The 13,785-nt window shown below is 39.0% G+C and overlaps 1 protein-coding gene across 1 annotated transcript in view; it reads left to right on the top strand.

The window, feature by feature from the left end:
• opcml (opioid binding protein/cell adhesion molecule-like) overlaps positions 1–13,785 on the top strand; it is a 203,329-nt gene that overhangs the window by 181,560 nt on the left and 7,984 nt on the right. The window contains exons 4-5 of the mRNA XM_037979126.1: positions 7,753–7,890; positions 13,266–13,386. Of these exons, the coding sequence (XP_037835054.1) occupies positions 7,753–7,890; positions 13,266–13,386 (259 nt within the window). The remainder of the gene's footprint in view (positions 1–7,752; positions 7,891–13,265; positions 13,387–13,785) is intronic.

Here is a 13,785-nt window from a genome sequence, read left to right on the forward strand (position 1 = left end):
GGGGGGGGGCTCAAAAGACCGTTGTGATGTAAATATTATAGGTTGGATCTCACATATTCTTGACCTGTGAGAAGCACAGTTGGTTGTTTTGTTTATTTTGTGTTCCAGTGTTAAGTGCTCTTTTGAAATTGAAAATCTTTGAGAGGTTGTATTTGCACTATGTTATTACCATTACATTAGTTTAAAACGGTCTCCAAATGATATTATCATTTATTGCAATAATTTCTGAGGCAGTTAATCACCCAGTAAAATTTGTTGTTGTGACAGGCCTAGCTGTGGTACTGCATGTCTAAGCTAGAGCATGGGAAAAGGCTAGATTTAAACAAAATCAATTTGCTCTCCAAATATTTTTTTCATGCACTTTATTGCAACATTTTGTTTATATAGAGTGACCTACTGCTACTTAAAAAAAAGTTCAATGCCTTAATTGTAGTGGGGGAAGGGGAATGGTTCTGGCAAATATCTGCAAGAAAATAACAGCAGGAGAGCTAATGGCCAGGTAAGACTATAGGACTTGTGGCAGACCATGTAAACTTATTAGTGAACCAATTTATCTTAATCCCGGAATAATTTATTTTTGCAATATTATAATTGGACAATAAATATATGTTCTCATCATGAATATTTTGTCATAAACTATTTTGGTGACAGGAGGAACCAGTTAAAACCCGTCCTTTGTCTAAAGCTGCCCTTGTGCATTTCAGATCCACAGAAGAATCAAAATAAGCTAGAAATAACCTCATCACGACGAAACTGCTTCACCACAATACTTCATGTACAGGACCAGAAACATTGTACCCACCCCAAAATTATTTAAGACCCAGTCTCAAGTTAACAATACATTTCCCCAAAGCAAAAATGATCCGACAGGATAAACAACCAGATACACAGAAATAAGCATTCTTTTAAATAAATAAACAAAGTAACAAGGAAAGAAAAAAGAAAACTAGAAGCATTGAGTGAGCCTGAATCGCCCCCAAGGCCAAAGTGTCATAAAAGCATAGTACCACTCAGATCATGATCCTCGCTGGAGCCCTCGTGAGGGCTCGGTCCCCGTTCCTGTACGCCTCTGCTTTAGCCTGGCGAAGCTGACTGAGCTTGTTTGTGAACCATAGCTTGTTATTACTGAATGAGCGGAAGGTTTTTGTTGGAACACACAGATCTTCACAAAAACTGATGTTGGATGTGACAGTGTCACTCCGGCTTCAAAAACACTCCAGTCAGTGCAGACAAAGCAGTCCTGTAGGTCTTGTTTTGCTTCCCTGGTCCACTTTTTCACTGTTTCCACAACAGGCTTTACAGTTTTCAGTTTCTGCCTGTAGGTTGGAATAAGATGAACCAGACAGTGGGCAGAGTGACCCAGGGCTGCATGAGGAACAGAGCGATAGGCATCTTTCAGGGCAGTGTAGCAGTGATCCAGTGTGTTGTTATCCCGTGTGGGACAGTTAACATGTTGTTTATATTTTGTGAGCTTGTGGCTAGGTTTAGCTCTGTTACAGTCACCAAGTATGATGAAGAGTGAATTTGGGTGTTTTAGTTCCAGTGCAGTTATTTGTTCGGTCAGGTTTTGCAGTGCATCATTTACACAGGCTTGAGGTGGAATATAAACACCGACCAGAATGAGTGAGGAAAACTCCCTCTGTGAGTAAAAAGGTTTACAGTTAATAGACAGGGTCTCTAAGTTGGAGCTGCAGTGTTTGTTCAGCACTGAGACATCTATGCACCAGCCTTCGTTTATATAGAAACATTTTCCGCTGCCTCTCGCCTTTCCTGACAGCTCCGTTACACGGTCCGCTCTGTGAAGATGAAAGCCGGGCAGATGTAACGTGCTGTCCGGGATGGACTCGTTGAGCCAGGTCTCTGTGAAGCAGAGAGCAGCCGAGTGTGAGAATCGTTTGACGGTCTTGTTGATGAGCAGCAGTTCGTCCATTTTGTTGGGTAGGGAGCGGAGATTCGCTAGATGAATCGCCGGGAGAGCCGTTCTGAATCCTCATTGGCGGAGCTTCACGTCTGCACCGGCGCGAGTCCCTCGCTTGCGTCTCCTGTGTCCTCTCCACAGAGCTGCAGCACCTCCGACTATTAACTCCAGAAAACTATCCGCGCTCTCGAAGGATGGCGAAAAACTTCCAGGGGTCAACTGTCTAATGTTCAGCAGTTCAGCAGTTGTTCTCCACAACTAACCCTAACCCATAGGAGTTGTGGAAAATTTTTCAATAGCGCTGGAGCCCGTGTCACCCTGTTGACACTCGGCTCACCTTCCTGGATCAGCCTCGGTTCTCCTCCATGCTTTTTGCCTCCAACACACTTCTACAGATATCCTAATCACAGTGTTTAAATTTAACTTGTGCTGAAAGTCTATGAAACAGTTCAATTTTTTCTCCAACCTGAGTCTCTGCAGGCATCAGCTGCGGTCTCCGTCAGGGTCCTTCTCCTCTTCTTCCCATCATCCCACTGTCCTCTTTTTTTCTTTTTTCCTGTTGGGTTCACTTGTCCCTCGTTATCCTAACTACTTTCAGAACTATGAGGTTCAGTTCAGTCTGTGGACTAATTAAATAATTAGTCAAACAAACAAGACTAAATTTGTGTAAATACACACATCGCCACCAGAAACGCTTTGCCTTTCTGCTTTTTCCATTTTTTCCCCATTAATCACAACAGTGATCACTCCCTGCATGTATATAATCACTCGGGTTACACATTAACAAAACACAATAATACAAGTCTCTCACTTGTATTTTTGATATACAAAATATAAATCATGTTGTAGTTATTTTGTAAATATTCAAAGGCTTTAAGTGCATGGTTTTAACCAGGGTTACATGTGTATCTGTTAAGATAATGGGGACAGGGACCTGTGCATTTATTTTCATGTAGCTTGACTCAACATTAGCCATTAGCTTGGAGAAACAGATGTTATTGTCAATGGCATGAGATCGTATCTCTGTGAGGAGGAAACGTTTAGAATCACTCAGGCCAGAGTCAGAGAGGGTTTCATTTACTGAGTGATACATGCAGTTCAGTTGCAGTCAGTGAATAATAAGTCACATTTTCTCAGGTGTGAACAACAGTCCCTCCCCGCCCGCACTGTGCACACCGATGTGTTGTTCAGATTCACATCACGAGTGAGTCAAAGAATGCGGAAGTTCCACTCCCGACTGGCACGCTCTTGCTGAGCTCAACTGGTGATTTTGTTCAGTTTGTTCACTCAAAAGATTTGTTTGTCTGAACAAATCATTCGTGAACGACACAAAACTAGGAGTAAACCCATACATGCCCAGGGAGAATATGCAAACTCCAGCCCAGTAGGTGATCCGGCAACCTTTTTGCTGGGAGCTGGCAGCTATAACCACTGCACCACTGTGCCGCCCCTCCACTTGTTAAACATATATAAACATACATAAATTGTATAAATTACAAAACAAGTGCTCACACCTACTGAACTTGATCGACATATTTGTGCCAACAAATAGCTTAACTGTAGCTATTTGGTTTGTAAATTGGAGACCGATTTCTTACTAGTCACAATTAAAGAGCTAAATGTGCAGTCTTAGTGAATCTGTGCATCAACTTTGATGAGCAGATTGTTTTTCCAAACAAAAACAGACCTTCACATCAGGAAATTGAGATGAATACTTTGAACTTTTAAAACAGCTCATTTGACGCTTGCTGTGACGATTTCATGGGTTTTTGTGTTACTTTGTCAAAGAACCAGGATAGCAATGTCATTTAAAAATATATAATATGAAGCCTCGGCGTAAATTCAGACTGGAAGACCTGCTTCAGCCTCACCTGCATCTAATCGCTGCGTCGAGCACCTCCACTCCAGCCCATCAGCATCTGACCGCGCCTCCAGTGTATCCAATCAGCGAGCAAGCCTTCGTTTAAAGGACTTCCATCATGGCCCCATCCGTTCGCCGGCCGAACTTCAGCCCACCTCCACCCCTTCTCCACCTCCAGTTTCCCAGGTCCCTCAAGCTTCCTTCCCCTCTTCAACCTCCACCACCAGTGTCCGGCCCGGGGAAGACGCCTCTAATGCTCAACCTGAGCTTCTCCTCGAAGCGCATTGCTATTGTCGACACTCGCGTCTTCCGCCGAGGTCCGAGCGCCAAATATCTTATGTCATTCATGTCAAATAAAACCATTTAATTGCAGCTTCTCTTTGTCGTGAGTCTCTCCAGGTTGAACTAATGTAGTACATCAGTGATGAGAAAATTCTGTTATAGTAAAATTAACTTATTTTCAGCATCGACTGTTAGATGTCACACAGTACCAGCTACTAATTCCTCAGTGTTTTGTCTTCCTAATAAAGTTATCTATAATGAAAAAAGTTTAAATAACTGTTACAAGATCCCCTGGTTATGTTCATGAAGCTGATTATCTGTTGCCCACAGACGTTTGAGTGAATCCGCAGCCCCAGCTGTGTGTGCATCTGAATTATAAAAACATAATTATATGGTAATGTAGAAATATTGTTGGATTGACATTTTTGCTGATTTGAATAAGTGCTTGTATCAATTTTCACTCTCATACAACTATAACCTTAGCAACTGCTGTCCAAAACCATGGTTTTTAACGTGTTTACAATGGTTCCACTTAAGTGCCTTTCTTCCTAAGGAATTACTTCAGTTTTCTTGTGCAGTGAGAATGATTGTGTTCCATTTTATTTATTATAAAAATATATATAATTGTTTCACATATTTAACTACTGTTCAGTGTTTTAACCCTAACCCTAGCCCAGTGGTCTGCAATCTTTCTGATCAAAAGAGACATTTTATTGATATTTTATTAATAAGAACAAAGAAAGAGACCAAATTCTTGTGAAAAGGGGAAAATGTCAATTTTAGAGTTACAGGAAAAACTAATTTATTAAAAATGAAAAAACCAAAAACAAAGGCTGACGTGGCAGCAAAACGAAAACTAAATACAAATATGAGAGGCAAGACATGAGGGGAACCAGACAGCGCATGAAGCCACAACGGACCAGGCAGTAAGTGGAGGACATGACCGGGTTTTAAAGAGAGGAGGTAATTAGGAGAAGTGGGCACAGGTGAGTGATTACAAAACTTGGGACAGGTGAAGATGGGTGTGGCTGACAAACAAGAAATAAGGTGAGGACAAGTGAAAGGTGACAGGATTACACAGACACAAGGAGCAAAAACAGAACTAAACATGAAGACAACTAAATGACAAAAAAACAAAAACAAACACTAAACCCAAAACTGAACACAGGATAACCAGAAACAAATTAATCTAAATCCTGACAGAATTCTTTCTGTATTTTTGGAAACTAATAATAAAGTCTCCAACTTTAAAACAATACGTCATATATCTACAACATTAGACATTCAAAAATGTGGCCAAAGAATCTGGGATAGTTCTTAAATATTTATTATGCCCTACTAAATAAAGTTGAAAAGCTTTATTTACATTTACTGTTAAGCTTTTTAACAACAGGCCTTTTCTTTTCATTTTCACTGTTATAAAAATAACTGTCCATACTTTTGTAAAACACCACATTCAGATGACTTATCTAATGATAACTAATTCTTAAAATTGCACTTTCTGTTTTCTCACTATTGTTTTGCCTCAAGATTGTTCAAATACATTTTTGTGAACCACACTTTGTGCCAGGATGTTGGAGTGACAAAGTAGCAAACAGGCTAATAAATATTTTACTGCCATAGTTTTAGTTTACATGTTTTATTTTGTATTATGCACATTTTCTGTTATTACGACTCTTATTTTGAAAGGCTTATGTAGGAAGTTGAATCCAGCATGTCCGCTGTGGCACCAAAAAAGAAGACGCACGTAGTATGAAAGCATTACGTTAGCGAGTATCTGTAGAAAAGTAATTTAAGTGTAAGAATTTGTTTAATACCTCATTTCTACCTCAAAAGAATGGTCACCCAGCGAGGTATGTTTATATGTTTTTATTTCATTTTTGTCTTTATTGTATTCATGACACCATCTTACTTAAGTTTATGTTGTATTTTAGTCAATGGTGGTGTTGGCATCAAAAGGAAGGAAAGTGGAGTTGTAACAGGAGCAACTTTAAGGATTTTCATTAAAGTTGACCTCACACCAGCAGTTCAACAAACTCTTTATTGCCGTAAAGAAGAGGTGGAAGTGATAAAATAGCCAACACACACAGACTGTTCACTACGTTTTAAAATAAAAAAAGGCATATCACCCACCTTTCATACTAAGATCATTGTATGTTGAGAAGGGACTGAGTTATGGTCATTTTGGTCAAAACTTAAAAAATAATGTTATACACAATCTCATGCAATATTGCAGTTTCTTGCATGATCTGTTAGTGCTCTGCGTATGTGAATGACAGCTATTGTCACACCAAATTTTAGATTAATATCTGTAAAATTCACTGAGGTATAGCAATTTCTGTGTAAGTTAGCTGTGGTGGCCATCTTTAAGTTGATTGACTCCAAAAGTTAATCAGTTGTTGGTGTACAGACAATGGTTTCTTTTTGAGTTTCTTCAAAATTTATCCAGTGGTCCATATGATATTTTGCTAACAGATACAGGGTTGACAGCCAAAGTTTTAGGCACTATATGCCAAGTCAAGTCAAATTTATTTATATGGCACTTTTCAGCAACAAGGCGTTCAAAATGCTTTACATCATGAAAACACACACAATAATAGAAAAAGTTAAACTAAACCTATCTAATACATGAGCTAATCTAACAAAAATAAATGAGCAAAAGTAACATAAACAGATGAAAAACTAAGCTAGGAAACTAGAATATAAAAAGCTAAACTCAACGTATCTAATACAAGTCATACTAAAGATAAACTGAAGAAAACCAAACTAAGATATAAAAAATTGATAATAAGCTAAAATAAACTAAACTAGGATTTAAAAACCTCAGCTGAACCGATCAGAAATAAAGCTAAGATAGACTAAACTAAAGGTACCAGAAGGCTAACTAAGAGTTAAAAACATTTCAACAAAAGGTATCAGAAGGCTTAAATATATATATAGTGTTTAGAGTATGTGTTGGAGATGATGCTCAGCTACTACCACACTAAATGTTAAACTGGCAGAGAAACAGCAATGTTTGTGTTTTCCCAAGACGAGTTGGTTGTGGTGGCCAACTTAATTTGGGTTGATTCCAACATTTTATCAGCTGTAGACTGATGTCCTTTGAAAATTTCATTAAAATATTTTCAGTGGTTCATGAGATATAACAATACAAATAAAAATATTATTGCCCTTTACCTTCAGAAGTCTAGTGAAAACTTGACAATTAAAATTTAGCCTATTCTACATGGAGAAGAAGCTGTCTACAATGCAGTTAATGTGGTTTACTTTTCTTACAAAACTTATTTCACAAAGTATAACTGTGTTATATTATAAAAATTATTTCTATATTTCAAAAAGAGAACAGGAAAAATTGCTACAACTACCCTTTCCTATTATAGTTGGCTATAAAAATGATTCAGTTCCATGTTATTTTGTTCCTGAAAGGTGTTACAGAGTGAATAAAGAGGCTACAGACCTGAAGGTTGCAGACCCCTGTGTAATCCTGTTCATTCTCCCTAGCCTCCTTCTTACATCTGCAAATGCTAATGTTTAAAAATGTATTCATTAAGTCATGTCAAGTAAAATTATATTCATTTAAAAATGCTATTAGGGTCATTCAAGTCATTCATTTACCAGCATAAATCATAAGTTCTAGTAACCTTATATCAGGAAATATTTTCTTTTTTTCCCTGTTTTTTTATTTCTACAGGCAGCCATAAATTTGTGACAGAAGGGGAACATCTGGAGCTGACAGCCATGACCAAAGAGCAGTCGGGAACATATGAATGCATCGCTTCTAATGATATCTCAAACCCTGACATAAGGAGAGCTCGAGTCACAGTCAACTGTAAGGTTCAAACCGTCGTCTTCAGCCTAACGGGCAGGGAAATAATGTTTTTTGGCTACACTTATGACTACAGTGGGTTTCAAAAGTATTCATTCCTCTTGGTAATTTGTTTTGTTGCCTTACAACCCAGAATTTAATTGAATTTTAAATTTTATTAAAAGCAATGATTCTACAAAAACAATCCAGATTAATAAAGTTAAATGAGGGAAAAAACGTGTTTTAAATATGTTTTAAAAACATAAAACTGAGAAATGGTGCATGCGTATGTGTTCATCTCCCCAAACTCAACATTGGGTGGGGCCATCTTTTGCTACAGTTCCAGCATCAAGTTTCTTCAGGTCCATCTCCATGATCTTGGTCCATCTAACCTTTTGGACTTTTTGTCCATTCTTCATGACCAACTGGTCCAGCTTCTCCAGTTTGTGTGCTGCATGTGTCCAACAATGTTTAAAGCAAGCTAGAGTTTCTCAGTTGGATTGAGGTCTGGACTTTGACTGGACCATTCCAGGAAGTATAACTGGTTCATCATAAACCACTGAAGTGACTCTTCAGCAGTGTGTTTCAAGACTCCAACAAGTTGCTCTCAAGATCTTCTCTGTATTTTGGTCCTCAGATTTTGTTTTTACCCAGTTTCCCAGACCTTGGTGACAGAAAACATCCCCACAGAATGATGCTGCCACCACCATACTTTGCTGTAGGGATCTTGTTTTTAGCATGATGCAAGGTGGTAGATTTGCCTCAGACATGGTGTTGTCTTTGATGTCTGATCACAACACCTCATTTCACATGTTTGGGGAAGGAATTGCAAAGAGTACATCTTTTTTATTTTAATCAATGTTTTTTTTCCCCCCTGCGACTCTTCCATGACACCAAGATCTGTGCAGTCCTATACTCAGATCCATCTCTGCAGAATAGCTGCAGCTCCATCCGAGTTATCTTTGGCCTCCTAGATTTTTCTCTGATTCATTTCCTCTACACAGTCCATGTGTGTTGGTGACTGACCATCTTTTGGCAGGTTTGTTGTAGTGGCATCATCTTTATAGTTTATGATAATGGATTTACTAGAACTCTGTGGGATTTTCAGAGTTCTGGGATATTGTTATATAGCACCCCTAATCTGTATTTCTCCACAGCTTTGTCTCTGACATGTGTGGAGAGTTCCTTGGTCTTCATGTTGACTCATGCTTGGTGGTAGCCTGCACCACTAAGAGGTGTTTGACTACTGTGAACCAAACATGGAGCAGCAGCATTCAGCTTCTATGGACCACAAATCTGGAACAAACTTCCAGAAAACTACAAAACAGCTGACACACTGAGTTCCTTTAAATCAAGGCTAAAAACCCACCTGTTTAGAGTTACTTTGAACCATAATAAATGGAGCATTTATCACAAGGTGGAGATTTGCTTTTGTTTTGAGGGTGTGATTTTGTAGATAGTTCTTGATTTTTGTGCATGTTTTTATTGTCGTTTTGATCCACTGTGGAGTCTTTGTAAAAGGACAAAGTGTTTGATGACAGTCACCTACAAACTTGTGGGCGTGCCTGGAAGCAGCCTATCAACTGTCTTCACAGACCTGCCTGAGAAGCTGGCAGAACACCTAAAAGGTGGAGGCCTCAGAGTGCATGAGAAGAGGGAGAATCCAGACGGAATCCAGCGGCGGCTGGGCCCGTTGTGGACTGCATACGTACGACGCGGGGGAGATCACGACGGCTGCAGGACATAACAAAGAGGCTTCCTGTCCTGGGTTTGCTTGTGTCATGATTCCAGCTTTTTAAACTATTTAATTGAAAATGTGAGGACAATTGCACCCTGGACTGAGGGCATTGTTTTGTTTTATTTGGTTTTTAGCTTTTAAGAAATTCTTAGTCTTTAAAGAAATATTTTATTGTACTTTTTTTAAAAAAAAGATAAGAACAGAACTGTTTATTTCTTGAGTGCTCTCCCTGGGAATAAAATTGTTTATTTCAAACCCTAATTTGTGTCTGTCTCCCTGGGTTCTGACTAGGGTGGAGCCAGATACTCATTTCAGACGAGTATCCAGTACGGTTATAGCGTTTTTGACAAGTACGAGCATGATACAAGTAAAACTCGTCAACATCCGTGCTCGTCCTGAAGGAAAATCCTCATTGGGTAACTGACTGTTTTCAAGATCTGTGATTGGCCAGTCACAGAGCGCCCTTCTCTCCCTACACACACACACACACACACATACGTCTCTGCAACGAAAGCTGTGCCTCACTCTCGACTCACAGACAGAGACTGATCTCTCTGTTGTTGGCTTGATTGTAGCTCACGTTGCTCTCTTCAGTAGGTACTCCTTAGGTTTTCTTCAGCTTGCCTTTATTTTGGTTTGTATGAGATTAAAAGTTACTTGGTGAACTTTTTTTCGTAACATACGCGGTGCATTTGACAAGACAGAGCTGAAAACAGCTCGTCGGTCACTGCCTCCACTTCGGTGGGTTTTTTGTTTTTGTTTTTCTTTTTTACCGTCTGCTTTCTCCAAGTTTGGCTGGTGGTATGTCATGCCCACTTCCGGGTTAGTACGGTGGCCCTGAAGTGCAAACCACAACAACATTAACGAAGCACACAAACAAAAAACAAAAATGCAATTACATTAACAAACCGGAAGAGGTAGGTCCCAGTGGGAGACCTGAGAAATTGCTGATTGGACGACACCACATTTGTTGAAAATATGAATGTTATCAGTAATCATTTTTTGAAGCCTCTTGCCACAACTACTACAAAAGTTCAGTGACTGCTCAACCAGTTCTTTTCCACAGTTTGGACAACACACGGTGCTGTGACCGTCTTCCCGCCTACCGGAACGTTGAAAAAGCAAAAGCCTGAACTTCTGGTTCAAAAGTAGTGTCTCTCAAGTTTCACGCATTGACCGTGAGACACGCATTTCGTAAAGCACACACGCTCACACGCTCACACGCTCACACGCCACTTTTTGTATTTCTCACACTAAAAAAATATACACTCACATGCCCTTTTCTTGAGGAGTTACCACTGTGCAGAGCAATGTTTTCGCATGGGCTGGAGCACAATAGGGGCCAACTTAGCAACTTTGTTGCTATATTTAGCGAGTTTTCAGATCCCTCTAGCCATTTTTTAAAGCGACTAGCGACAAATCTACTGACTTTTTTCTGTGTTATTGGAGACTTTGGCAGCTACATGTGTGAAAGCACCAATCATTCTGCAATTCTTGTCCTCAGCATGCCGTAAGCCCCGCCCACTTCCCCCAGCACTGACAGCCGTCAATCTCACAGCAGAGAGGAGACCCGCTCCACTCTGTGTACACAGTGGCACAAATCCAGAAGCATTTTCTGTATTTACCAGCTGTCTGCGTGTAAATGATATGATCGATAACAGAGACACGTCACTGATCAGGGGACCTTCCGCTCCTTCACCTCCCCTCCTGTCGTGCAATTGTTTTCATTTGAATCGTGGTGTCATCTGATGACAGAGAGCTAAAGATGGAGAGGCAGAAAACTGAAGAGGCAGAAAGATAAAGATGTAGGGATGAAAGGAAGCTTTTCAGAGTGGTTGAAAGACAGCAGGAAGTTCTGTCTGAGCATCAAGAGGAGGCCTGGAAATGTTCAAGTTACAACTATTTACTGATCAGTATTTACAACAGAACACAGCATGACATGAAAAATAAAGGACATTGTTTGTGTTATTTTGTTGTTCAGACAGTAATCATTTGTTGAACTCGATGGTGAATCATAAAGCAGATAAATTACAGAAGTTGGGAGTTTAAATGTCTCCTCTGGGATATAACTCTACAGAGCTGTTCTGAATAATCTGATAAGTCTGATCAGATGAAGTGTCCAATCAGTAACTGATATCCAACAAGGATATCATTTAAAATTAAGATTTCATGTTTTTATATGTGGTTTGACTGCTGTATTTTTTTAAACCTCCTGAACACAAAGTTCATGTTATTCAGCTGAGAGGACTGAGGGAAAGAATCAGGACAGACAGGAAGGAGACAGGTCGGTCCAATATGAGCTGGAAGTGTAGGAACAGCCACTTAATACCAGGTGATTCATTTAAAAATATTATTTATATTTAAAAAGTGCATTAGCAAGATGTGTAATTTATTCAAAGCTAATTAATAATACTTGCTTGACTTTATGACTTAGAGAAGAACACAGAGAAGGAATGAAGGAGACAGACATGAGGTCGGTGATCAGCAGGTAAAAAAAGTTATAAGTCCATGAATAAAAAAAATTTATTCACGTAAACAGGTAAAAGAAAAAAAAGGGGGGGGGGGTGCAATGTGTCTGCATACCCCTCAGAAAGTAGTTAGTTGTACCCCTGCATGTCCACTTTGTAAATGAAACATTCGTGGGCAAAGCTGCCGCTGATCCCGTCCTGGATTACGAAGCAGAATGTAAATATAATGTAAATATAATTTTTAATGTGTTGTTTTTTCACTGACTCTGTAGTAGTAATATAAATCCCTGTGGTTCCAACCCTGAATAAAAGAGGAGGGTTGAATGTTGAATGCTGGCAATTCCACAACACTAAACTGTCTTTTGGTTCAATTTGATATTCTAACAAAACTGATTTATGTAGTGTGGGATCAGACAAAGCATTAAAGTTATAAAATTATTTCATAAAGTTAATTTGTAGTTCTAAACATATTTTCAGTGTTTTTTACAATTTTTTTGTCTTGCCAATGTTGATATTCCTCCCTCCTACAGCCTGATCAACATCACCAAATATGCAAATTAGGTGATGGGATCATCTAACGACTTTTAGCAGCTCAAACTCTCACTCCAAGCTCAGATCAAAACTTGAGAGCCCTGTGACTGTATATTGTTTTTTTTTTACTTTTTATTTTTGTGTTTTTATAATGTAAAGCACTCTGAACTGCCTTGTTGCTATACAAATAAACTTGACTTGACTTTATATACTGAGATCATCTGACACCTAGATTACTCACAGGTGGATCTTATTGAACAAAACTTAAGGTCATGTTTGAGGCTTCAAAGCAAACAAATATGAACACAACACTACCAGTTGCATATTTTTTAATTATTTAAAACGTGTTTTTTTTTATTTTACAAATTCAATTTAGTTCCAGGTTGTAAGGCAAAAAAAAAAAAAACAAAAGGAAGAAATACAGAAATTTCTTCTTCTTCTTCTAAATCTCTTTTTTTAAATGAGATTTATTGTCAAACCTGAAATCAGTTTTAACACAAGTAAAACAAATTTACCAGTTTAAAAAACAGCACAATAGTTCTTCAACGTTACGCTGTTTCATATTTAAGGAAATACAAGAATGAAGCACAGCAGAACAGTAAATAATATGGCTGTATGTAATAATGTGTACTGTTGTAAATGTATTTATACTTTGTTTTTAGATCCTCCCTTCATTTCAAAAGCAAGGAGTACAGGTACTCCAGTAGGACAAAAGGGCATACTGCAATGTGAGGCCTCGGCTGTCCCAAAGGCAGATTTTGAGTGGTACAAAGAGGACCGCAGGCAAGTTTCTTCTTTGAGATGTAACACTGACTGCCTGCAGAAATCACACACACATCTTCTGCTAAACACTGGGGGGGTTTGTGACAACATGCACTAATGAACTTTTATTGCTCATATATGTGGGTGTTAGCTTGTAGCACTAGCAAAATATCTCATGACCAGTAAATGGATTATCATGAAACTTTAAGAAATGAATCATTAGATGTTCATCTTCAACTAATTAACCTCTGGAGTCAACCCAATTCAAGATGGCCACCACACATGATCAACATGAAAACAATTATAACTCAGACAATTTTACAAATCTTAAGCCCCCACACCTCCGTTCTCTGTTTGTCATTTGGGGGGCTGTGGACGTCTGGGCTGTGGACTGGCTTCGGGCCTTAGGGGGGGGGGGGG

Source organism: Kryptolebias marmoratus, linkage group LG13 (assembly GCF_001649575.2).
Source record: "Kryptolebias marmoratus isolate JLee-2015 linkage group LG13, ASM164957v2, whole genome shotgun sequence".
Classification (NCBI taxonomy): Eukaryota; Metazoa; Chordata; class Actinopteri; order Cyprinodontiformes; family Rivulidae; genus Kryptolebias; species Kryptolebias marmoratus.